Below are 27,352 nucleotides of genomic sequence, written 5' to 3' on the forward strand. Positions count from 1 at the left end.
TTTTTCCGAGCTCATTCTCTTGTTAAGATAATCTGTGTTATTATATCATTTTCATATTTATTGATACCGTTTCCATGAGACAATGAATTGTACAGGAGATTGAAGGCTTAAATTCCAAGAGTGATCTAGTACTGTACGGTAAAAAACAACGTATTTTTTTTTATTTTTCTATAGATTTCATAGTTAATGGATAAATATAAACTATATAATGATTTTTAATGTTATAAGAATAGTGTTTTGGGTAACTATGTCTTATTTTGTAACATTTTCGGAAATATATTGAAGTCATATCGAATTATGATTATTGAGGTTATATCCGAAAAAATGCATAATCAATGAATTTTGTTTTTCAAGATATTATATTTTGTATTTTTGTACCTATTCAGAGTAAGATTATTTTAGGTCTGATTTCAGAACAGGTGATCTGAAAATATCACCTGCTCAGCACAATTGCTCTGACAAGGAGCAAATTAAGAAGGAAATGAGAGTTGAGTACCTAAAAACCTCACTAAAAAGAAACAAAATTAGATTTTGGCAACTTTTCAAGCTTTCCTGATTATAAGGTATTCCAATCATTGGTGTTTGCTTTGTAATCAATCACTATTTGTAGAAAGAAAAACAAAATACAAGCTTCATTCAATCGAATATAATTCTTTTAAAAAATGTATAAGGCAATGTTAATCTTCTTAGTTTTTCTTATTACATACAATTTTTCGAAAGTGGAATTCTCAAGGGTCCCCAAAGTGTTTGGGACCCTGCTGTATAGCCAGGCTATACCCATGCGTAAGGACGGCACTATTTAAAATCCTGTTTTAACATGAATGTAACTTCTAGTCCAGATATGACGCTTTTCAAACGATTAAAAAAAAATCTGACAAGAATATTCAAGAATCAAAAAATAAGAATTTTTACGTCACAGGTAACATAGAAATTTCTGATGATGTTTACTTTACCATTCTTGATTATTTTGAATATTACCTTACTTTTTAAACACTTTACAACTGCGGGATGATTACTGAGAATTGCTGTAGGTAACTACAATCTTCCTTGGAAGCATTCCAGAAAACGGAACGGCATTTTGTATACGAGTTACTGTCCATCATGCTAGATGGAAGGCATAGTGAATTTTAATAATAGAAAATAATGAATTAAAATTACTAAAATGCATTACAAATGATCATAGTAGTTATTTATTTTATTTCATTTAATCATTTATAACTAACTGATTATTAATATAAACATATATTTCTTAAATCTCATTAGGAACAGGATGAATATGCTCTTCAACTCAATTCTAATTTTAACATCTATCATGAGTGCAAGTGGATTTATTTCGGTAAAGACACTTCATCAAGGGCACAAACACTACAAACCTGATAAGAACAAACCAAAAGATATTTTAAAAGACAAGGAATTCATAAGAGATTATGAGTAATTTTTTTATTTATTATTATCTTTGCTTATTGGTAAACTTTTTTAAATATTAGCGTTCATCACTTGTTCAGAATTAAAAGAATTTCACAATTCTTAAAAAGTAATATTGTTTCTAAACTCGTTTAATTTAATTATCACTCCGTTTTAGACAAGCTCAGCAAAGAAAATCTGGAATACATTGCAGGGCTGTCAACTTTGAACACTTTTTTAAAAAATTTATTATAGTGATAGCAAAGTAAATGTTTTAATGCTGTGTTCCCCAACCTTTTTATCACCGCGGACCTGTCAACGTTTGATAATTATACCGGTGCCCGCTAGGGGGTGGGGGGGGGAGTTGATTGTTTATATTTTAGATTATTTTGATTTAGTAAATTTAATTTAATTGTATTTGAACATGCCTTCAAAATAAAATATAGTAACACCAAAAAATAAATGTAAAGTGATTTAACATTTTAACTTACTAGAACGTTAAATCAATGAGAATCCTGAGTTTGTTTCTCTGCAATGAGACGGTTCCATCTAAGGGTAATCGGAGCCAGTCATACATTACAAACATTAAAATATTTATGTCACTACCTTCGGGGGCCCCTTTTTTTAAAAAAATAAAATTTTAATGGAACACAGATATTTTTAATTTGGGGAATAAACCTAGGAATTTAAATTCAGTTTAAATGAAATGGTTGGCCCGGTACCATTTGATCCACGGATCGGTACTGGTCCTCGGACCGGGGGTTGGGGTATACTGTTTTAATGTATTATTTCTTATTCATTTAAATTTATTTTCCACACCACTACATGCAAATGATTTAAAAGTTCACCTGCAACGCCATTTTTCTTCACACCTTGAAATTAATTTTAAATACGAAGAGCTAAGGAGCCCAGTGGTCTCCAACCCCTCCGTCACGGACCGGTACCAGTCCATGGATCAAATGGTACCGGGCTGTCATTAATTTTTTTTTAATTTTTACTTTGGTGTATTTCTCACACGACTTTCCATGGACGAGATGACTGTACGTCATTTGTACGATGAACAGACGACTGTCTGTGCGACTTTCCATGGACAAGAGGTTAACCGGGAGCCGAGAGACGTCACCTGTATTCGCACCAATACCGAGCATGTATTTATATTTTATTTTGAAGGTACGTTTAAATGCAGTTAAGTAAAAATTATGGCAGGAAAACAATACTAAAATATAAACAATCAGCACCGGCCCCCCTCAGCAGGCCGCGGTAAAATTATCAAACGTTGACCGATTTGCGGCGCTAAAAAGGTAGGAGAGCCCCTTTAAGCCTACCATTATTTCAAAAGAATAGTTCGTTTTCTTCTTCTTCTTTTTTTTCAAAATTAGAGAAAAGAATGTAGCACAAGTGTTTCGAGATAGTTCTGTTTAAGATAACATTGGTTCTGAACGACAAGTATAATACTTTTTTTTTTAAACTCAAATGGATAACAGAAAGAAATGCCTACTTAGTTAAAACAAATATAAGATGCCATTTTTCACACGGGTGTTTTTTAAATATAGATATATACATATTAATTAGATTTGTATCCATATTTTAATATAAATATTTAATCACAATATTCCCAGTAAGCACACACCTCACGGCAAACGTAAGGCCGTAAGCTGGCATTCTAGGTAGGGTAACGGCAAAAGGCAAGTACAATAGGGTCCTTTATCGTTTGTTTTGAGGCATTTCAGGAAGAGGCGGAATAACTCTTCACCTATACAGGCCCGAAAAATAAAACCGTTGTTTGGCCTCTTACACTTAATTAGTTACTGGACCTTTATTGTATACCGTTGTTTGGCCTCTTACACTTAATTAGTTACAGGACCTTTATTGTATACCGTTAATTAAGTGTAATGTTACAATAGATTAATAATGAATAGATGCAGAGTTGGTAAAAAATGTGCTTTTAACTCAAAAATTTGAAAAAAATCAGGAGAGAATGGAAAAAATCCATAAAACGTTAACCGTATTTTTGAGAGGAAAAAAACAACTTTTATTATTCTTTGAAAACTGCTAATTTTTTACATAGAATATTAAAAACTTGAATTTTATTATTTTACTATAATCTAAATATACTTTATGTGGTATTACCTATTATATTTTTTAAAAAAATAATTTTATTAAAAAATAATCATTTTAAATTTTATTAAAATTTTTAAATAAATATATATAATTATTTATTTTTTCTTTTTGAAATCATTTTCTGAAGTATAATTTTTAACTCGAAATATAATATATTCTTTCTTTCTAGAAAAATTTAATACATATTCCCTTAAAAATAAGAATAAATATTAATACTTTTAACTAGAACAATTCCTTTGTTCATTGAGAAAAAGTTTTTATTTTTTCGATTGTTTATTATAAAATTTTGTTAAATTTATTGTATTAAACATGTACTTAAGAAAGACTTATTGAATTGAATACTTATTGAAGACTTTTTCTTATTGAAGACTTATTATTATTTTTTTATTGAATAAGCGATACATTTATTTTTAACGTTAAAGGATTCAATAAAAAATCCATCATTTTTGTAATTCATGGTTAAAAAAAAAAATCTAGTATAATTTATATGATAGCAGTAAAAGGCTAAAGGTCCGTCATTGTCTATTTTTTGTCATTTTAGGAAGAAGCGATATGAAAACTTTTCCCATTGTTTATGTTTTGGTCGCTTGAAAATTATTACTGTAAGCCCCAAATGAAATTAACATAAATTTTTTCCAGACTATGACTCCTTTTTTAAACCTTCTCTAAAACAAAAATGAATAGGTAAGTTTAAAATTCATGTAAATAAAAAAATCTATTTATAGAAAATAAATGAATAAAAAAATATTGTAAATTGCTTAAATCCTCCTAGAAATTATAAATATCTTGAATTTAGAGCAAGGATTTTTAATGAGATGGGCTTTTTTATTACATTAATTTACTAACTTTTATTACAATTTAAGTGTTTTGTAATAATGAATGTATACCATTTATAATAGTAAACGTTTTATTTATATAAATTGTTTTTTATTTTATTTTTATTTTAATGTTCATTTCAAATTTAATATCTTAGTTTAATCACTTACTTCTTAAAAACTGGATTCAAAATAGTTTAAATGGTCTTAAGAATTTTGAATTTTAAAAAAATCGTGTTTAAATTTTCTGACTGTTTATAGCAAATGTCTAGTCTAATAAAGTAAATAACTTTTTTTCCCCTAAACTTTTAAGCAATACTTGAAAATAATAATTGTTTAGGAAATTTTATTCTTAAATATACGTTTTTAAGTAATAAAAATACATTTGGATATTTTTATTAATTAAACTTCAAAATATTAAGCAAATAATTTTTTTTAAAAACTTATAATACAGAATATAAATAAAAATTAAAATTATACTTTCAAAACGTTAATTATATTTATTTTTTATTTGCATTACAAAAATATTTTTTCATGCAGCATTAATTTATTTTTAAAATAGTTTATATACATTAAGGAAAAAAAACTGTTTTGAATGCAATACATAGATGGCGCTGTTTTTTATTTTTTACTTTAGACGTGTTTTCGAGTCCTGCGGATAGATGGCAGAAAATATAAAGTGTAGGGTCTTGTAGGGTTGCCTTTCTTTTAACTTTGATAGAATTTCGCCAATTTACTCAGAATGACAGTCGGTACGGCTTTTGTCCAGGCATAACCAATTGAGGACACTACGGCGACAATATCCCCCCCCTCTCCCTTCTACTTACTATAGTCAAGCAAATTTATCATTCATGTGTGGCAAGGGTCTGCACTATTTATTCTAGCATAAAATGTGACATAAATAAAAAAATGTTCTACTGCATATTGCCTTAACCAATTAAATAGCGGAGTAGTTATTTAAAACCATAATTGCGTTATTGAGTTTTATTTTGAAACTAAATTCTTTAAATAGCAAATTAGACAAAATTAAACATTAAATTTCTCTGTTTCAATCTTTCTTTACACTACATTCGTCACATACTTCAATTCAAGTGTTAATAAAAATAGCATTGTATTTAAAGCTGGAAAAAATACAAAAGTTACAGCAGGATTGAAAAAAAGTCACCGATTTTTTCTTCTACGAAGTCGATATAAGATTTAAATAAAAATGCATTGTGTGAAAAATTACTCATTTTCCAGTAATGTTCCCTAGTTGTAGAAAAATGAAAGAAACATAACAATACAAAATAATAAACATACATTTAATCATTTTAAAATGTCATTTGCAAAATGTTTCCTATACATGAATTAAAAACATTGTTTTTTTCTCACAAGGGGTTTTGGGTTAACAAATTTTAAAATTGTGCTATGTTTTAAATCTTAGGAACTAATAACAGAAATATGGCTGAAATATTAAAATAACGGTAAGAGAACCGAAATTTTATCTGTTTGTCCCATTAAACTGTAGGTATAGTTTTAAATTTACGGTAAATTTGCAAATCAATATTTCAGAAAAGGCATAACTATTTAGACGAAATTGAATGATTATGTAATTAGAACTAAGTGGAGCTCTTTTAACCATAAACTGGTGAAAAATGAAATAGTATTTCATGCTGCCGAATCGATTTGGCAATTTTCATAGTACAAAACGAATCCAATGAATCATTTTCATACCTCCTTTTTAAAGAGTGCAGTTCTTTTTGAACTAATTTATTGAAATCCGGTTAAAGTTTGACGTTAATTTAAAAAAAATTCAAAAACAGGTCATAATTCGTAAACATGCTAATATTTAAATATATTAAATGTTTTTCAGATAGTGACGATAATTTATACCTTGACTGCAGCAGATAAATTTTTATCAATTGATCAGCTTCTACAGTCCTTTTTTAGAGACAATTTTAAATATTAATCATACGCTTATTGATAATAGTTGTTCGACACAATTTATTTTTATGTATCCTTGTTTTCTACATGGAGGCACCGTCACCTGTTCGCTACGCTCGATAATCCCTGTAGTTGAATCTCATTCATCAAGTTTGAAATAATTGAAGATCAAGTACAAATTGTTTTCTTCCACTTTTTTAAGTAAAAATTACGATTGGATTGCCAGCAGTTGCATTTTAAGGATTCCTAAGTTTTGACAAATGAAGAAGAAGGAAAAACGGTCTCGCCGAGAGTTATTACGCATTGAAGATGTTCTATGGAAAAAGCAGTTTATGCCCGCGCGCAAATTCGTTTTTTTATTCTCTCAGAACTAGCGGTATTTGGCACAAACTGTTCTTAACAATGTTCTTAAAAGTTTTTTTTTCCTGAAAAGTCGATTAAAAATTATTTGCTTAATGTAAAATTATTATACTATTATTTAAGTTCATTATAGTAACTTGTTAATTTTGACAAAATAAAAAGGATAGCTGGATTTGAATGATAAATAACTGCGCTTAAAAAAATTACATTTTAGAAAGGCAGAGTGTGCGACACAATGAAAAGGATTTATAAATTAGAAGTAATTTTTTCTTGTTAACCGATCATATAAGAAACAATTCTTATTTCTCTTTATTCTACACATATTTTCAAATGTCGGTATAAAATGTCGAAGTTTTATATTTGGCAACACCTAGCCTTTTTCTATATAATATTTTTTTCTTTATTTTCATTATTTTTAATATTAAGTCAAGAGGGATATTATGAAAATCGCGTAAATGAAAACTTTTTCCACAACAATCAATAAATAATTATTAGTTAAAGAAAAAATGAAAAAAAAACTTTTAAATTGTAATAACTTTCAAACAAATAAGAGTTTCTAAAAGGAAATAAAGACTCTATGTTACGGTTAAAAACAAATTTGGCTCTTTCAGCATACCAAATTTAACTTCCGCAGCTGAATTCTTGCGGTCACAGAGCGGCCCGCATGTTATTTTTCTAACAAGTATAAGAGTAAAAATAATCTTGACTTAATTTTAGAATTATTTTTTAATTCCATTGTGATCTCCGTTCAATTTCCTACATATTAACGTAATTTGAAGTTTCTAAATCAAACAGTGTTTGATAAAATGTAACGTTAAGTTGAAAACCCCAAAACAGTGGCGGTATCAGTGACCTTTTCAGTTTTCTGACAGAGAAGGAAATTTATTCAGTTTTCTGACAGAGAAGGAAATTTATTAATATCTGCTCGTTTCACGTTAATTTAACAATGCAGTTTATTTTTCCAACTTCATATAAAAAGAATTTTCAGGAATGGTCAGTGTTAATGCTATTATTCTAGGTTCTCATGCGTTCGCACTTTTCGATTAGACCAATTTAATCGATTAGATTAACTTCAACACTATTATCTTAAGTAAAGAATTCTAAGAGTCATGAAAAAAATCATGATAGCATCTCGAAAATCAAAAAGCATCTCGAAATGATATAATTAAAAATAAAGAAGATAATTTTTGAAATTCTTGGAATTCATTGTTTTACAGACTGACCTTTTTCTTTTTACTTTCACCAGAGGGTAATTTTAATAGTGTTACATTAAATTACTTTAAAGCAATTTTATATTCGTTTTATAATTAACTTATACACAACTATTGTTCTTCTTTTTGGCAGCAATTATTATATAAATATTAATACTGAAGAAAGAAAAGAATTTTCTGCGAAACGTATATTGGCTGGAATTAAAAATCAATTTAGCCCATTGACTGACAAAAGGACAAAAATTAATTTAGACACCTTCTGTAATTAATGACGACCTTAAAAAAAATCTATCCAAGAAAAACAAATGATTAATGGGTATCCAGTGATTGGAATAGTGCAATTACAATTCTCTCATGTTATTAAACAAATAGTATTCTGTAACTTCCATTAATCATTTTATTAACGAATAAAATTGTAATTGTATAGTATATTTCTTTCTCTTAATAACACATACTTTTTTTTAATTTTTTATTTTAGTAATCTTTTTTTGAATTGATTCTGTTTTTAGAAAACAGTTCAAACCAATCTTTCAATAAAATTTTATATAAATAATATCTGATATCTAGTAACTTATTCTTAGTTTATTTACAGTTAAATATAATAAATTTCGCAATTATAGTAAGAATAAAGAAGTTTAACAAATACGACATAGTTAAGTTAAATTTTTACTCTTTATTTTGTAAAAAAAAAAAAATTTATTTGATATGCATATTTTTTGTAGAATATTTATTTTGAAGAACTTGTAATTCAACATAACGTTGAGTAATTTACGCTGCGTAATTCTTTTGCCGCATTAACTTATTTATTCTTTATTTGACTTAGCTCAAATAAATATCCCCATAAAATCAATTTAGAGCAGTTCAGTATACATATCTTAATAGAAAATTAAAGGAGTTTAGTTTCCTACTCAGAATTTTAACACTTTAATCTTTACGCTACTATGACAGATATTAAATGAAAATATTATTTTGAATTATTTTCGTAAAAACAAAGTTTACTCACTGTCCCTTCTTTACACGACCCATCATGATAATTAATTCCTCGAATTAGTGCTGTTTTAAATAGTTTTCGATAAAATTATAATAATTTGTATTATTGGTAATTATTGTACTAAAATTAGTAGTTTGTAATGCAAGCGCTTTTGTACGTGGTAAGAACTAGCGATTTTTTACTGTATATATTAAATGTAAAGTCTATATCAAAAAGAGAATCATAAGAATTTTAATGGTCAATTAATTTTATGCAATAGAATTTCAGGAATAAAAAGGAGTTTGTAAGTGTATTTGTGTGCCCTTCATGATATTAAAATATTTGTTGCAAAAAGAAGTAAAGACCTTTATTTTAGAATTAGTTACAGTTTGCTTTGAGGGGGACGAGTATTTCCTCTCTTTGTTAGTGTATGGTAAATTGAGAAGTTAACGACGTCCGGTTATGCGCTTCTCGCATCCCACCCTGTTGGGGGTCAGAGTTCTTGAGGAACTTTAGACTTTTCCAATTTTTTTTTTTCTTCACTAAAATTTCAGTTTTTATTTATTTCCTTATATTGCTGATGATTATTATTATTTAACATTTTCATAAAACCAATTTTGTTTTCAATTGTTTGCAATAAGCTTTTAATTGAACTATTTATTTTTTCTAAAAAAATAAATAAGCAAATGTATAACAGAAAAACGCAAAATTCTCATATTTCATAGATTGCGAAAAGCAATACACAGTAAAAATCTTTTACAGATCAAAATTCTATTTCTTATGCATCTAACAAAAATCTTTCAACCGGATATGGGAAATTGTAAAAGTAAATAAAAAATAAATACATAAATAAACTCTAACTTTTTAAAAATATTTTTTGATTCAATATTAAAGTCTTATTTGATTAGTAATATAACTTGTTAAAAATGGAGAGAGTCTCGCTTTTTATGATTTATGGGTACAACTAAGCATCATAATTTTTTGCACTTTTTTGGATTTTTAAACCCCTTGTATCTGAACAGTCAAGAGTTTGTAAATGATTCAAATAAATCAAATTCATTCTCATTCATGTGTTTTAAAATTATAAGCAGATATATTTGTTTGTAGGAAAAAAAAACATTATAAAGCGAGAAATCAGTTTCAACCTTCCTTAATTTTAACAATTGATATAATAAATCGGTAGCTTACTTAATTAGCTATATCTCGTGGTTCGTGCACTAATAAAGAAAGCTAAAATATAAAAAGAAAACTATAAACGAAAAATTAACGGTAACGAAATTGTTAAATCTTCTTATTTCGCATCTTCATAAATTAGTAAAATCAAATTTTTCTCTCATCTGGACACAAATGCAATAAAAGTTAGATCTTTTGTAATTCATACATTTTAATTTTTTAATGTCCTAATTTTTATGAGTTAAGGTGGAAACTTCTAACCGTATTTCATTTATTAAATTGGCTAAAATGTTCAGACTACACAACATCATTTTTCGTTCTTTTCTTTATCTTTCATCTCTTTATCTAAGCAGTCGAAAGTTTGTAAATTATTTAAATCATGGTGAACGACTATTTGAGTCTTTCACAACTATTGAGATAATATAGTACGTTTATAGTACGCCATGATACAAATTAATCAAGTTTCTTTAAATGCTTCAAATATAAACACATATATATTTTTGTGCAGGTAAAAAAAGAACATTAAAAAACAAGAAATTAGATTCTTTGAACCCTCAAAAATTTGAGTAATTTATCTGATAAATTTGTAATAAGCTTCGTGTTCATGCATCACTGCGATATTTCTTGAATATCTTGATTTTTTTACAACGTAAGCACATTATATTTCTTAAACAAATGCGCAAACAGAAGTTTAACTGTTATGAAACTCTGAAGAAGCATCATAGTATTTTTTTCCCCATTATAGTAATAACTTTTAAGTAGGATTATTTTAAAATTTCTTGTTAGAATTTGTTTTACTAATTAAAGAAATGTTTAATATTTTTTTTCAAGCACAAGTTAGACACTGTTAATAAATTATTAAAAAAAGGAAGAAAATTAATGGTAATAAAATTGTTAAGTCTTCTTATTTCGCAACTTCAAAAATTAGTACTATTCAACTAGACACAAATGCGTAAAATGTTGGATCTTTTATAATTCATGCACTTAAATGTCTATTTTTTAGTATATTTACTTTGAGGAGTTAACTCAGATACTTCTAAACTGGATTTCATCTTTTTAATTAGAAAAATATTCTGCAAAAAATTATCAATATATTGTATTTTTATTTAATTTTTATATGAAAAAATTCATAAACAGTGGCAGGAAAACTACTAAATTATTGAGCCGAATCCTGAAAGAAATATTTACTATAATACATTTCCCTCTGAATAAAAAAGTCCTAAGGAGCGAAGTCCCCTCCGCTATTTTTGGGTGTTTATTTTAACTTTACATTTTGCTTTGCTGTACAAAAAGTATAAGATTTAGAAGTTTCAAATTACGAAGGATAAGCGGTGGAGGCTCAGGGGAAGGAACGCTAGCCAACTAATGAGTTTTGAGGATTTGAATCTTAAGAATTGCTGGTTGATACGAATTTCGTACCCGGCTGACATAAAATATTCCAAGTGATAGACGCATCGTGGATTATTAGAGTCCCATCTTCGTCTTGCTAATCACGGGAGGTTTTCGTGGTTTATCTCACCATGAAAAAGTTCTCCACGAAGGCAATTCGTTCCCGATACTTTTGTACAGGAGTTCTCTTATTTCTTGGTTTAGATTCAAAATTACAATGATATAAAGTTGAACACTGGTAACCATGAGATCAAATTCGGGTTGGCTGTTCAACAACAGTTATAAAATAAAATTACAAAGGATTACAGAAAAATGAACAGAGAGTGCGATGAAAATGAAAATGACTATTCTATAATTAGTTTGGAAATTGTTATCTGCAAAATCTGGTGTAAAAAAATACTGTACTGGCTGCTTTGTAGAACACAGAAATGCAAATACTAATTAGAAATTGTGCGCTCTGTAAAGGCTAATTTTGATCTTGAAATTAATACCGGTATTCAAATATGTTCGAAAATTAATTGCAATTTTATTATTGCCTTTTACGCACCTTTTTTCTTCTTCTTTTTCTTTTCACGTGATTGTTCTCATGATGAGTTGTAGAGAAAATTTCGATTTCGATTGTTAACTTAAAAATCACTAATTGTTAATAAAAAAATACTGCGATTGGTTGATATGTTTGCTAGAAAAGAAAATTTAATCAAAACTACCAAAATATTGTAAAACTTACTTTATTTCCGGCTATAGGGAAAAACCAAAAAGCTCAGTATTTTTTAACGAAGTGGTTTAGTAATGTTTTCGGTAAAGTAATAAAAAATTTAGATTTTATAATATGAGTTGAAATGCGAAAAACGTGGTAAAATTTTATAATTTTACCATGATAGTTTAGAGCACTGTATAAAAACCATTTGTTCAGAAAAATTTACTATTCAGTTTTATATTTTTTACTAAATGTGAGGTTAAAAGAGCTATAATTTTGAAAGCTAGAGTATCCGGTTAACTGCTATCATTTTAACAAAAAAATTACCAAATAAATGGTTTAAATACTTGGTTTTATTAACAGAGCTATGGTTTTGTTTTGAAAAAATGTTATTATCATAGAATGCGGTAATTTAAGAAAAACTTTTTCTTCGCGTAGTTGGCTGAAAGGTAACTTGGTTAAAATTTAATTTGCTGAAAGGGCGGATTTATGTGTGAACTTAACAAGAATTTTGTTTTGAAATTCCAATATGTTTGAAAGCAATTGAAAATTTAAATACCCATTCGTTATATCTTTCTTTAAGTTTTTTTGCTTTAAATATTGACCATTGACTATTTATCCATTGTCATAAAAAATTTATTTTATAAACATGCGCTCAAGTTGTTGTCAATAAAAAGTAGCGAAAGACAGCCAGAGAGAGAGATTTGTTTGTTGCCTAATATCACTCTTAATAATTATATTGACATTTTTAAAAACAATAAACTTAATAAATAACGCTAAAACCGTTCCCTGTTTAAACTTCAATAAGTCTTGTTAACGAGTAGTATTACTTCTCATTTTTTTTTTCCAGTTGAGTTACACAATCTAAATTCCTTAAGTTTTTTTTTTCTTTCAAGTACAGATAATTATTTTTCAAATTTATTAAATCCTTTATTTCATTATGCTTAGCAAAATGTTCTTACATAAAGCTGCAATACTTGTATATTTTGAAAATAAAATGTTATGTGTTTTGCGAAAAGTGAAAAATATTGCAGCTTAAGGAAGTATATATAAAGAAAAAAAATCAATGATGAATGAACGATAAGCAATTACGGGAGTGAGCGGAGTAAGAAAAGGGTAAAGCCTGCTATTTTTTATTTTTGTATAAATAAAATGATTTTTAAACAAAAAATAGACAGGTAATTTTTAACTATGCATTTAATGAAATATTTAAAGTTTCAAATGATAAAATAAAAAATAACGTTTTTCATGTGTTATAGCTATGCAAATAATAGCAAAATAAAAACTGATGTTACTTCAAAAAATTTCGATGCATGTTTTGAAATATAAACTGCGTGTATATAAGTGTGTTTCAAAGTATAAATTTAAAATATAAACTAAATAAAACTGTTTGAAAACTAATAATGGATTTCTAAAATCAATGTTGTTGCTTAAACGTAAATAAAATAAAGTTTTAAAGTTAAAGTTACGATTTTTATGTTAAAGAATTTAAAAATCCTGAATTTTAATGCCATAGAAAGTATAAATATGCATAGCTAAATAGAATTTCATCGTATGAATATCATCTGTAAGAAAGTTAAAAGAACATCATTATCCTTATAAAGATAGTTAAAAGAAGTAAGTATTTAGTAGAAAAATAAAGTAACCTCAAATTTTTGCTTTAAGTATCCAAGGTAATGAATTTGTTGCAGTTGGTTATTTAGGATTTTAAATCTTTCTGATCATTAGCTTTCAACCAAAAATATAATTATTTTTTAGTAATGTAATTGAATGATATAAAAAAAACCAGTCGTCATGCATTCATTCATAAACAAAAACAAAAAAATTCTTAACTCGGGGAGTGATTTATAAAGACTTTTAGACGAAAATATATATATATTTTTTTAAAAATTTATAATTTTGTAGTGCTAATATTATATTTTACACAGCCAGTTTGCTAATGTAAATAAATTTGCCCAATTAAAGTTATTTAATTATTTATAAAAAATATTTCATAAAAGTAGAACGTGTTTTTATGTACTAAAATTGTTAAAAAGCTGATGAAACCTAAAAAATGGTTTATTTACTTAAACGTCCTTAATTATGGAATCTTTACTGTTCATTATAAAGAAACGATATTCTAATTTACTACTCCGCAAATCAAAATATATATGTAAGCATTATTTCCGAGTTTATATGTATTAAAAATTTTTCTTACGAAAAGTACTCAAATGAATTTTGACTTCAATAATTTTTTAATTTAGTAAGCTTGCTTATCGCTAATAGTTAATAAAATATTTTAGTGCAGATTAATTTTTTATTATGAGGACCAGAAATTGTCTTTAAGAATTCAAAATAGATATTCATTACTGTTTGAAATCACCAGATAAGTATGTTTGAAGTCCTTGAACTAAAAAGAATGTGGGGAAGCACATTTTGTCCCCTACCCCCAATTCTAAGAAACATTCCTTTCAAGTACGGAAAAGCTGCTCAGTAGGTGGTCGTTGATTACTTGTATAGAACAAGCTAAAAGATTCATTTGGCGAAAAGGGTGTAAAAAGAGGGAGATAAACGTAGCCCCTAGTTTTTTTCTTTCTTCGAAAAATAGAAGTGGCGCCACTTGAGAGCAAGTAAGTAACAAGTTTTTTCTCTTTAGTTCATGTAATTTAAAAAATTTTTTAACTTATTTATTAAATAGCTTTTTAAAATTAGTTTAATTCGCTTTGATTTTATTTGCTAAGTTTTTAGAAATTATGTTTTATAACTATAATACTTCAGTTGGCTATTTTATCTTATGCTTTCCTGTTGTTTAGTTTAAGCTGCTAGTTTAGTTTTAAAATGAATTAGACGATTTTTTTAATAAATAAAAGTTCAATTAACTCTATCTAATAAAAGAAAAATTTATGATTTCTTATGCATTAATTAAAAATGCTTCTTTCATTTTTCGGAAGCATTGATTAATTTAATAATTTACTTCATTTCGGTAGCCATATTTTTTCTCTGAAGGATTGTTAAAAAACATTATTTGAATTATCTAAACCGCGGGTGTCACTTATTGTTTCAAATAATAATTTTGATTAGATATAAGAAGAAATATTTTTTGAACCACCATAAAATAAATAAATAAATAGTAAGAGTTTAAATTTTCTCATCTCTAATTAGTTACTTTATATTTAAATTATACTTTAATTTTGATATTTTTCTGCTTTGACTTTTTTAAATTAAAAAAAATAATAATAACGTTGGTAAACATGTAAAAATTGTTCCACTAAACACTTCCACTTTTAAAGTTTTTTTGAGTATTTTCAGAATATATTTTTAAACAATTTGCAACAATTTTTCTGCTTTGACTTTTTTAAATTAAAAAAAATAATAATAACGTTGGTAAACATGTAAAAATTGTTCCACTAAACACTTCCACTTTTAAAGTTTTTTTGAGTATTTTCAGAATATATTTTTAAACAATTTAAATATTTGTTTTGATACTCAATATAATATATTCTTTGTTCTAAATAAATAAATAACAAAATGACATATTAAATAGAAGGACAGTATTTCTAATTTTTATTTTGTTGTTTTTATACTTCTTTTGCAATTAATGAATTGCTGTAGAGGTATAAGAACATTTCAAATCTTTATATTAAGTTTAATTTTACGATTAAATTTGTTTTAAAATGAATTAATTCGTTATAAAATTATTATGTTGTAAAACTGAATTTGTTATAAAGCAAATTTAATTTAAAATTACGTTCAATTTTTTTGAATAGAAATTAGAATATTATTTCATGGTTATTATTTTTAAAATTTATTCATAAGTATAATAATATTTTCTGTATAATATTTTTTTTCATGAAATAAAGCTTTTTGTATTAAATATTGTTGGTCCTCAATGCTATAAAGACGATTACTAATTCTTTTTTTCCAGTTATTGTGCAAAATCTATAATTTATCTCATGTAATTTATCTTCTTCTTAATTTACTATTTTGAGTTTTTAAATGGTTGTTAATTCTAAAATATACCTGTTCAGCCTTCACCTTTGACAATTTTGTGTTTAAGAAAGTGTATACATTTTCTACAAAAAAGAATTTTTATTAACTGTTTAATTAAAATTTATGATGATAACTGTGTAGTGGAAATATATAATCTAAAAATTGTTGGAAACTATTCCTCAAAAATTCAGGAAATTTTATTTTTAAAATTGAGAGGGAGCCCTAACTAACAAAAGCTTTATTTAGAATTTGTCTATTTATTTTAATTCTAATTTATCTATTTATTTTAATTCTAATTGGCTAATAGACTAGTTCTTTTTCTAAATTAGAATCAAAAAAATTTTAAGAGAAAATTTGGTAAGGTAAAATTTGGTAAACATTCAACTTATCGTCAGTTACCAAAAATATAAATATTCGCTGTAATTTTAATATATGATCCTTCTCTTTCCTTTAAATCAAAATTAATTTCATTTAAATCAAAAAATTGTTTTTAACAAAAATTATAAAATATAATTAGTTAGAAACAGTTTTGATTTTGTTGATTTTTAACTGTTTTTATGACGATCATACTCTAATTTATTCCTTTTCTTTTATGGAAAGACAGGGCGAACGATCCAAGAAATGCTAATCCAGCCATCAACAGCAAAATAAGGTAAGAACATAGTGAAACATTAAATATTAATATTTTTTTCAATTAAATCACATATTTTTGATTTGCAAAAGAATTTTGATTTTTTTAATTAATAATTATTGTGCTTATCAAAATTAAGTTCACTTTATGTATTTCTCTAACACAGTCTTTATTAATAACAAGTGTTTTTATTACTCATATAAGCTTTTATATTTATATTTTTGCAATATTCTTATTTAATAATTTCTTAATAAGGTTTCGTAATAAATGAAAAATGCACTTTATGAATGTATAAATTAGGTGAAAAGATGTGCTGACAATTTTATATCATTACGATATTTTAGTATTTGTTTTCTCTGTTTTCATGCCTGTTATAACATTTTTTTATCATTCTATTTTTTTAATTAGTTAGAAAACAAAATTTTAAAAGAAATTATTTTTACTGTTAAAATAACTACGTAAAGTTATGAATGAATAACGAAATATTTTTCGTTATTTTATTTGAAATGATAATATTATATAATATTTCATTTTTCCATAAGTTTCACCAGCATATAATATTCGTATTAAAGCAATTATTTTAGCAAATATTTTTTACTTAAAAAAATACATGAAAAAAATTAAAAACTTTGTCCACATTAAATTTGGGCTGAAAGGCTGAAAGTATTCCCCTACAAGCTCGTGCTAAGTTTTATTGAATTTACCAATTCACATTTAGTTCCCCTAACACACCACATGCTTAGAGTATAAACAAGATAAATGATAAACAATGAACTTATTGTCATATTCCATAACTGAAATAAAAATATTTACATTAATCTTCATACATGATTTTAGAAACAGTTTTTTTTTTTAATGTTTCGATTTTGTTGTTTTTGTTTTAACTAATTTTACAACTATCATATTCTAATTATAGTTTTTTTTTTCTTTCATAGGGAGTCAGGATGGAAGATCAACAATGAAGATAAAACTCAAAATTTAAAAATCAACAAAAAGGATGGTAAGAAATAAATTTATATTTTACCTTAGGTTACCATATGGTTGAAAAGAAACCAGTTTTTTTTGTTTAAACTGGGGGTTTTGTGTTTTTTTAAAACAATTTGTGGGACATTATTTTAAGCCAATTGAAATTAACCGAGCCAATTCAAGGTCTTTCATAGCAATTAACTATTCCTTTAGCTATTAATTAATATTTTCAATAAACAACTAAAAATATCCACTCTTTTCTTTAAATATATTAACAAAATATCTAATAAAAAAGGAAAGAACTAAATATTTAAGTATGCAGCTTTATTTAGCAAGCAAAATAAACATTCAGCATTTAAATTTGATTTTAGTGATACCATAAAGAATGATTCTCTACCTTGCTTGCCCGTAATATAGAAATGCTATATTTCAATATTGTTTAATTAATGTTATTATTTAGATGTGTATAATTTATGATATTAGTATGTAATTAAATTTCATGGAACATAATTATTTTTTAATCCATTAATATAATATAAATTTTTATATATTTAAGGCAATATATCACATATATTTTATATGAATGATAATTAAAAAGTGTTTTCTTATATGGTGCATTATAATTATTTGATAAAAAAGATACAAAATTTATAAGGAAAGATATAATAAAAGTAAGTTTTTATACTAATAGTTTAATAATAAAGTATAAATTTTCTCTCCATTTATTTTAGCATAATAGTTTATTTAATAAGTTAAATAATATCCGAGTTCATAGTCCTGAAATTTCTGAATTCCTGATAAAGAAAAAAAAACAACTTTATTCTCATGTTTTTTTAGCTTTTTGCTCTGATTTCTGACAATGTCTGTGTTCAGAACATCACATATTCTACAAATACTAATGCAGTTCCTAAAACATCAGTTTGAATAATCAAAAGATTTGTATTTCTGATGTAATATATATGTATACATATACATATATATATATATATAAATGCCAAGACACAATATTTACTTTGCCTTCCTTTCAAAATAATTGAAACTCCACTTAAAAGTAATTTATTAAGGATGTCACGAATTTAATTGCAGATTTTAAATAAATATTGGTATGAAATAATATTAAATAATTGATACTGGTTACAGAAGTACTATTAACATTTCCTAATTATCAATCTCAAACTGTTACGAATCGCTCATTAATAGAATTAAAAAAATTATTCAAGCTTTGTTTCTGGAATTAAAAAATTTATATTTAGAGCAAATTATACTTTTTTGTTAATTTTTTTTTACAGTTAACTGATAAATGTATAATGTACCAGCAATTTGGTTATTAATATAATGTCGCATTAAATAAAATTAAATATAACATGAATATTGTTAATAAATTGTTGGGTTTAAGAAAATCATTTTAAAAAAAAAAATTTTTTCTACGTTTACCATTCAAAACATTGAATGAATTGTTTTCATAACACTTAACATTACTTTAAAATATTATTATAGCTACAATAGTTAACATTTCTAACTAAGATGGTTAAAATTATTTAATTATTACAAAACTAATTGAATAAATAGAATTATAATTATGTTTTTCATTCTCAATTTGCTAATGAATGTTAAAGTTTGTGATACTATTTTTCAATTAGATATCTAAAGCAGATTAAATTAGTTTAGATCAGATTGCATTGCTGAAAAAACTTTTTTAAATTACTTTGGGTAGAATAAGTCTTGATATCTATGAGCTACATATATATGAACTGCATTTAAATAATTAAAAAATGAAATGTGAATAATTTTAATATGTTTGGCAGTTGATCTATTTTAAAAAATAATAATTTGCTTGCATATCCCTTTCACCATTTCTTAGTAAATAACCTTATTAATGGAAAAAAAAAGACTTGAATTAAACATACTATAAATAATGTTTTTATTAGTTACATAGTATAAAAAGTATTTATAATTATAATAGTTAAATGATAAGTTTATTTAAGTAATTGATTTTTTCCAAATCTATTTCTTTAAATCAATACTTTTCTTAAGTATAATCATTAAAGGGATGTATGACTATAATAATTTACATACATATCTCTTTTATTATTTCTTAGTGAAATACTATCATTATCTCTGAAATCAGATCTTAGTTGTTTTTTTAAATGCAACCTAAAGAATGCATATTTATTAACTAAATTCAATATCATATTTTTATAATTAAATTAATAATTTTTTGTAAAAATAATCAGCTTGTCTTAATCCATGGCTTTTAAAAAATCAGTTGATTTAAATCAATGATATTTTTTTTTCTGTGAACATTTAATATATCTATAGTAAAATAAATTGCTTTATTTTTTGCAGGAAAAAGGCTCATTGAAATAAAGCTTCTGGAATGGGATAAAGAAAATATATTTGTCCATATGTAAATAGTGTATACAGATGTATTGATTTGTTACAAGGAAATAAAACTCCTTCATGGTTTATTTTAAGCTTTATTGTTGTTAAAATTCCTGCTTTTATATATTTAAAATTACTAAAATGGTGTATTATTTACTAGTACAAAATATTTTTTTTTGAAAAAACTATTTATGATATATACTGTTTATCTAATATTTAATAAAATTAATGACTTGATGAATATACACAAAATTATAGGATAAATAAACTTTTATGTGTAAGTTTCTATCAATAAAAGCTAGATGTAGGTTTTAAATATATAAGCATTATTTTAAAAACTTAAATAACTTATTTATTGAGTTGCATTGTGTTTTATTTTAGAATAAAAATTTGTACTTAATTTCCTCTATCTCAAAATGCTTAAAAAATTTAAATACTCAATTCAAAAAGATTTTTTTTTATATGCTTCTACTTTAAATGATAGCGCTTATAATTGTTTAAAATGAAATAAAAAAAAAGTCTATTTTATTGTACGAAGATTCATTGGACATTTGGTTATAAATTAAATAATTGTTTTACACCATTTTGTTTTTTATATTTTCATAAAACAGTATGCATGTAATGACAGTTGTTGTTATATTACAATATAAAAAGCTAAGAATCAATAAATTACTATCACTGATATCAGCCGAGTAGAACAAACACTCGTGACAATTTATGTTCCCTAAATAAGAATTGTAACAAAATGCAGCAAGAAGCCTTTGAAATTAAAAGCTAAGTTCTAATAATAAAAAATAAAAAAAATGCCGAGACACCTAAAATAAAGGTGTGATACCGGCAAGGACGGCATTAAAGTTTTCTATTGAACCAAGTGGGAGGTGAGTTAAGGGTGGTTTATTAGCAAATAAGGCAAAGAAGTTCGCCTAAGCATCTGAAATAAAGGTGTGATACCGGCAAGGACGCCATTAAAACTCTATTGAACCGAGTTTGAGGTGAGTTAAGGGTGGTGCATTGGTAAATAAGGCAAAGAAGTTCGCCTAAACACCTGAAATAAAGGTGCGATATGGGCGAAAACGGCATAGACGTTTTCTAATCAGTCTACAGTTAAGGTGCCTTAACGGCAAGCGAGGCAACGACGTATGCCAGTGAACGTATTCAGCTTTTGATAAAAAAGCAAAAAAGACATCATAAAGGTTCAATAAAAGCCTTTACGGCAATTTTCTTTTTATTCTGTGAAAAAAATTTTTTTCCCCGGTATTTAAAAGGCAAAAATGGCAAAGCAATCCAGAGGCAACAAAATAGTCCCGGTCCTTCAACGATTGCCAGAAGTTTGCCTGAAATGCCATGCACTGGCCCTCATTCTGGCCCAGATTTCACTTTATTAACGGAACCGATACGGCAATGAAAAGCCCGCCGTAATGGCACTTTAGGTGAGCCGGCATTGTCCCTTCACTAGCCCAAAAGTTGTGTGCTTGTTGGGTTTTTATATATTATTGTAATTATAATTGTATTCATTCAAATTAGTTAATTTCTTTTGTTATTACAGCCACATTAAAGAAGATCTGCAAGAACTGTACAATAAAGATTTTTCTGATAAACTTGATCCCATAGATTTGGAAACATATTATTTCCAGTAAGTCTACCAATGCTGCGACTTTTGTTCTTAAAAAACAAGGTTCATCCAAAAATTTTTATCTACCCTCTTACCCTCTAGTATTGTAGTATATTTTCTATCATCCAGTCTGAAGGCAATGCAACAAGACATGAGAACAGGACGGAAAAAAATGAATAACCTCAATAAACATTTGCTAAGATTAACAAGAAAATTTTGTCTTGCTACAATTTGGAAGCTATAATTGAGAATAATATTATTATAATGAGAGTAGAACATTCGCATTTAAGCCTTTACGCTGGCTGGTTGACTACCTGTTTTAAAAAAACCGTGGGGAAGATTTCATATGTAGGAAGTTATCGCCAAAGAATATGCATAGGGGAAGAAGGCTAACTTCGGTAGGCATAACGTAAACCAGTCATCCAAGGATTGGTGTGGTCCCTGTGTATAAAAGAAAAAGCAACGTTTAGGGGCACGCAGCATAAGTTCTTGAAACTAATTTCCACCCTTCTCTCCCCCCAACCACTACAGGGGTTGCGGAGGAGAAGAAAATGTTCTCTTTTTATTTATTATTGGTTTGTTTTGCATTTTACACTATTGTAAACGGTACTGTTCTGTTAATAAAGATATTCCTATGAGAATACATTAATGTTCATCATTCATGTTGATTAAATCTGCCAACACATTTTGACAAAGCAATGGAATGCCTAATATCTCATAGGAATATCTGTTAATAAAGATATTCCTATGAGCATGCATTAATGTTCATCATTCATGTTGATTAAATCTGCTACCACATTTTGACAAAGTAACAATGGCGGAGCGATGCGAGTGGTAGTGTACTTAACGCAGGGACTAATATAGGCCTAATAATCTGCCTTTATATCTATGACTTAACCATACATGTAGAATTGCCAAACAACCGGTACCTCCTGACAGTTACTTTGTTACTTTTGAGCATGCGCTGGATCTTAGTACGTATGATGCCCTGTTAAATCTGCGTACGTTGCTCACCCTATAAATTGTTATTTTAGTATAGCATACCGAACCGAACAGTTCTACGCGTTAGTCACGTATTCTAAGAGCTGGATATATTGCTAATATTCCATTGATCGAATTAATACTTCTAAAATCTTGCACTTAATAAGTTTTGAAATTTGATTGCATTTTAATTTATCAAACTTGCACAATCTCCAAATGAATTGTTATGTAGCATTTAAATAAGAGAATACGAGCGTCAACTTCCCGAAATGCATTGGGCATACTTTGCGAAGCGTTGAACCTCTCAGTGATGTCATTTTGGCAGAGCGGACAGTCGCTACGAAAGAGTTAACCGAGTTCTTGATGGTAAAAAGCCATTGCTGCCAATACTTTACAAAGAGGAGAAGCTTGGGCGTTTTTTTCAGCCAATAGTTTTTATCGCCAAATCTTTTCAATGCTGACATTTTTTTAGAGTAATGTCTCTATTTGAGGATGTCATTTTCTTTAACTAAACTACAAACACATTTTGTATATTACAGGGTTCATGATTTAGACGATGACCAAAGATTAGATGGATTAGAATTGTTAGCAGCCATGAATCATATAATGGATAGACAACATGAATCCATATCAGAAAAAGATATGTATTTGGCAGATAATCCTCAGATAAGACAAGGTTTACAGGCTTGGTGGAATGAGAAGTTCGAAGAGGATTCAAGTAAGTTATATTTAATCCATTATTTAGTGTGAAATGAAAACTGACCAACTGACAAAATTAAAAAAACTGAGAGTAAAGTTTCTAAAAGGATATTCGAAAACTCACTGCTTTACCTTTCCAGCTTAACACATTGCACGCGGGCAACTTTTCGAATAAAAATGTATTACAGCTGTTATAGATTAAAATTTTAAAAAAAATGGTAGGCGAGATTTCATAGGAGTTGGAGCAAACTTGCTTCTGTAGTTAAAACCTTAATTTAAAAAACAATTTACGACGAACGATTGTAGTACTGATAACATATATACTAAATCATTTATGTTTGTGGCAATCATGAGTAGATTTATTTCTTTGAAAGACAGAGAGGAAACGAAGTAGTTTTGATACCGCTTTTTAAACTTTTGTATGGATCGCACAAATTTCAAAAACGTATTTATTCGGGATCCGCTTGTAACGTGTTAATATTTTTATAACGGAAACTCTTAGCACAGATTCTCTAACAAATATAAGCTTTTTTTTTTTCTTTTGATAGTTGAAAATGTAAAGCGGTGATTTTTCGAAAGTTTTTTCAGAAACGTTACTATTTGTTTTTAAGTTTTGTCAGGACACTGGTCAACTTAGTAAAATGAATTTTCTGTTCAAAGTGGTTACAATCAGGGTAAAAAGAAAAAACGTGACATCCGAACTATTTCTTATAGATTTATTCAGAGAATAAGGCGAGGCTAATAGTTCTTTGTCTTACTTTATTTAATACTACCTAATTTGAAATAAAAATCATGCAAGCCTACTCAAAACTAATGTGGTTTAGTTTTATCAAAATTAAAGGGAAAACAAAAACAAATCTGCTGCATTAAATATACCCGTGTTGAAACGACCACTTTATGTTATTTTCACAGTTTAATAAATACCCTGAAAACGACGATTACCTGTTTCTTTCACTAACTCTTCATTTATGAGCACTTTACTCACCTAAACGTTTATTTTTATTCATTTATATTTTCTTTCTACATTTTCACCCCTTTTTTTACCGGGTAAAATTTGTCACAAAAGTAAAAAGGTAAAAGCAAGGTAAAGTTGAAAGGTTTTTGAAGTACTTTATTTACGTCATTTTAGAGATGCACAATGAGCTATTGGCAACGGTCTTGAAAACATCTCTGAAAATGATTCGAAAACATGGCATCATAGTTAGTGAGGCCACTACTCCAATTTAGATATAGATCTGAAGGGGAAGGAAATTTTCTTCAGATCTCTGTACCCATGGTACTGCTCAGTGACCGACTACAGGACTTCCGATTCCATAAATTTTTAAAGCACGCATATCGCATGTACTCGGGGGGGGGGTCTCAGTGGAGTCGAGGATCGAACCCTGAACCCTCCGGGCTGGAGTGCGATTCTCTAACCACTGGGCTACCACAACCTTACTTATTTTTAAATTTCCCCGCGAAAAGTTTTGGTATTTGTCGGAACATGTAATTCCCATCAGTTGATTTAAATAATAATATTTTTGTGTCAGTTTTTTATATTTATCTTTAAAATTATGTCATTTAATTTATTTTTCTATAATTTGAGCTAAAATTACTCTAATCCATTCACATTCCCCATATATTGTGAAACTATTAAACATAATAGTTATTTCGTTTAAAACTTTATTTTTTTAATAAAAATAATCAATTTTTAACATTTTGATAATGCAAACGAACAAAATTACAGAGAATTTTTTTTCTTCTTCCATTTTTTGCAAGTTTCTCTTAAATATATTCCACAGGCAAGAGATTAATTACAAATTCTGTTAAGACACAAAGAGTCTTCACTCACTTTCCCCCGTCATTGTACTTCATTCATAAATGTTTGTTTTGGATCAGTCGATAATTTTTTTTTTAAATAATAAAAAATAGAAAGCATTATTTTATTCATAAAATATATAATTATTAAAATTTTATGTAAGAACATTTTATTAAGATATATCTTTGTAAGTGATAATCCAGATTTCAAAATAATCAACATAACTTCAAAAACATTAAGCCTAAGAATATAGAATGTGTGATAATATAAGAATAATAAATGAGACGTAATTCTACTCGTTAGCGATGTGTAACGATAACTTTACATCAATTCAAAAAGGCATTTATTATAATAGTTCAAACTGGCAGCGGTTTTTCATCTCGCCGGAATTAGGTTTTTAACATTTTTAAAAGCTTTCGCTTTTTAAAAGTTCTTTTTTCTGGTATTTCAACATTTACTATTCTTCGGATTTTCATTCTATAAATTGCTTTGAGCTTTTATCTGTTAAATTGCATCGGGTTAAGTCATCTGAATTCGAAAGTGCATTTTTTGTATCCAAATCATGCAAGTCTGTTCCATTAATGACAGGAAAGTTCCTTAGAGAATAATTGAGTAAAAACATTAATATGTCGTTCAGCTATGGTTGCTGGGTAAGCTGTTCAGCGTTGTTATGTCAAAGTCACGTGACGTTCAATGCTAAATGAAAACAAAAATATCAATCATATTAATCTGTATTTTAGCAACATATCCCCATTGCTACAATGCTACATTTCTAAAACGCTATTTACCTAGCTTAGAGATAATGTTTTTTTTTCTATATGTGCATTACTTTAATCCAGTGGTTCCCAAATGGTGTTCCTCGGAACCCTTGGGCTCCGTCGAAGAGTTAAAGGGGTTCCGCGAGTTAGTAACTTTTATAACCAGTGATGAGTTTTGAAACCTCTGATTATATTTAGATTTAACCAATAATTCATAACTTAGTTAATATTGCGGTTGTCTTTATGAAATTATTTCAATTAAAATGTCAATGAAATAGAAATGGCATTTTTTAAACTAAAATATAATATTTCTAATAATAATATATTGACCAAATCATGAAAAAAAAAAAACAAGTACTTATTAAATATTCCATTAGTGTTTCTTATTGTGCTTTTCAAATCAACATAACTTAATTATTTAAAGAAATGTGTTTTGATTATAAACATTTTCAACAGCAGTTCTTTTAAGTTAGCATTTTGAAGTAAACCATGAAGCAGCTTATTTCATTCATTTTCAGCTTATGTATGTACACTCGAAACAAATTCTTAACTAGACTAGATATAGCACTAGGAATGCAAATTTAACTGTCGGACATGAAACCTAATTTAAGATTATTAATGGTAAAACGATGAAAAATCTTCATTCCTCTAATGAAATATTTTAAATATAGTCTTTTAGAGGTTATAGTGTCCTCAAAGTTCCGCGGAAAGAAGTCTGATTACATAGGGTTCTGTAGTCGGAAAAAAAAATGAGAACCGCTGCCTTAACCTAATTACCCTATTAGTGCATAATTTACTTAAATGTACTGTTTCATTTTCAGAATTTATAGATGAAATCATGAAAGAAGAAGATTTAGACGGTGATGGCTATCTCGACTATTTAGAATATGCAACAGCACGGCATCGAGAAAAAATGGAAGTTTAAAGAACAGGAAGAATATCCCAAAAATTAAAACTATAGTCTTGTTACATTGAGAAAAAAAATTCTCCTCTCCTTCCAAGTTGTAAAAACATTCTTCAGACTCTGAATTTCTTCCCCCAGAGACTAAGCATCAATCCCAAAGGAAAATACTTTGCATATTTTTATATAATGTAGATCAAGTCAAGTAATATTGTCAGTCTACTGGGTAATAATGAAACAACATTGCAAACATGTGATCCTCTGACCAACATACCATTCGGGACAACGATATAAAGTTTGCATAAAGGTGGCTGTCATGCACCATTGTCATCTGTAAATTACCTACTACTTCTATGTGATAAAATTTTTACGTCTTAATGTTTAGTGACCACTTAATTTAATGTGCTCCAAGTATCATATGATACGTCTGAAATTTGATGTTTTGTTGTGGAACAAAATTGCAAAGGTTTTAAGAGAGATTTTTATATTGTAGCGGATAAAAAAATATTTTCTACTGATAGCAAAGTTAAAGTTATTTTTCGCTTAGTAAATGTTATTTTAAAATATTTTTTCTCCTTTATGTATCGAATTC

At 27.2% G+C, this 27,352-nt stretch overlaps 1 protein-coding gene and 1 long non-coding RNA gene across 4 annotated transcripts; both read left to right on the plus strand.

Annotated features, from left to right (window-relative positions):
* Window positions 1–27,138, plus strand: LOC107446498 (multiple coagulation factor deficiency protein 2 homolog). Of its 2 annotated transcripts, none has more exons than XM_087163700.1 (5): window positions 1–138; window positions 1,264–1,431; window positions 21,558–21,644; window positions 23,144–23,322; window positions 26,681–27,138. In XM_087163700.1, the coding sequence occupies exons 2-5, from the start codon at window positions 1,271–1,273 to the stop codon at window positions 26,782–26,784; spliced, it is 531 nt and encodes a 176-aa protein (XP_087019826.1). In that variant the 5' UTR covers window positions 1–138; window positions 1,264–1,270; the 3' UTR covers window positions 26,785–27,138. The 2 variants fall into 2 exon arrangements, with proteins under 2 accessions (XP_087019826.1, XP_087019827.1); XM_087163701.1 differs by having other exon boundaries at window positions 19–133.
* LOC147808926 (uncharacterized) lies at window positions 14,658–20,097 on the plus strand. Of its 2 annotated transcripts, none has more exons than XR_015433686.1 (4): window positions 14,658–14,703; window positions 16,637–16,684; window positions 17,599–17,663; window positions 19,976–20,097. It is a non-coding gene; the product is annotated as an uncharacterized LOC147808926 (long non-coding RNA). The 2 variants fall into 2 exon arrangements; XR_015433685.1 differs by lacking the exon at window positions 14,658–14,703 and adding an exon at window positions 15,626–15,656 and having other exon boundaries at window positions 16,633–16,684.
* Window positions 27,139–27,352: the final 214 nt, after the last annotated feature.

The sequence above is a fragment of the Parasteatoda tepidariorum genome, chromosome 5, assembly GCF_982258835.1.
Source record: "Parasteatoda tepidariorum strain Cologne lab strain chromosome 5, Ptep-v5.0, whole genome shotgun sequence".
In the NCBI taxonomy this organism is placed as follows: Eukaryota; Metazoa; Arthropoda; class Arachnida; order Araneae; family Theridiidae; genus Parasteatoda; species Parasteatoda tepidariorum.

Coding starts and splice junctions, on each gene's coding strand:
- LOC107446498 (XM_087163700.1), top strand. CDS start 1,271: ATGAATATGCTCTTCAACTCAATTCTAATTTTAACATCTATCATGAGT. Junction 1,432..21,557: donor GAATTCATAAGAGATTATGA/GTAATTTTTTTA, acceptor TTGTTATTACAG/CCACATTAAAGAAGATCTGC. Junction 23,323..26,680: donor GAAGTTCGAAGAGGATTCAA/GTAAGTTATATT, acceptor TTTCATTTTCAG/AATTTATAGATGAAATCATG.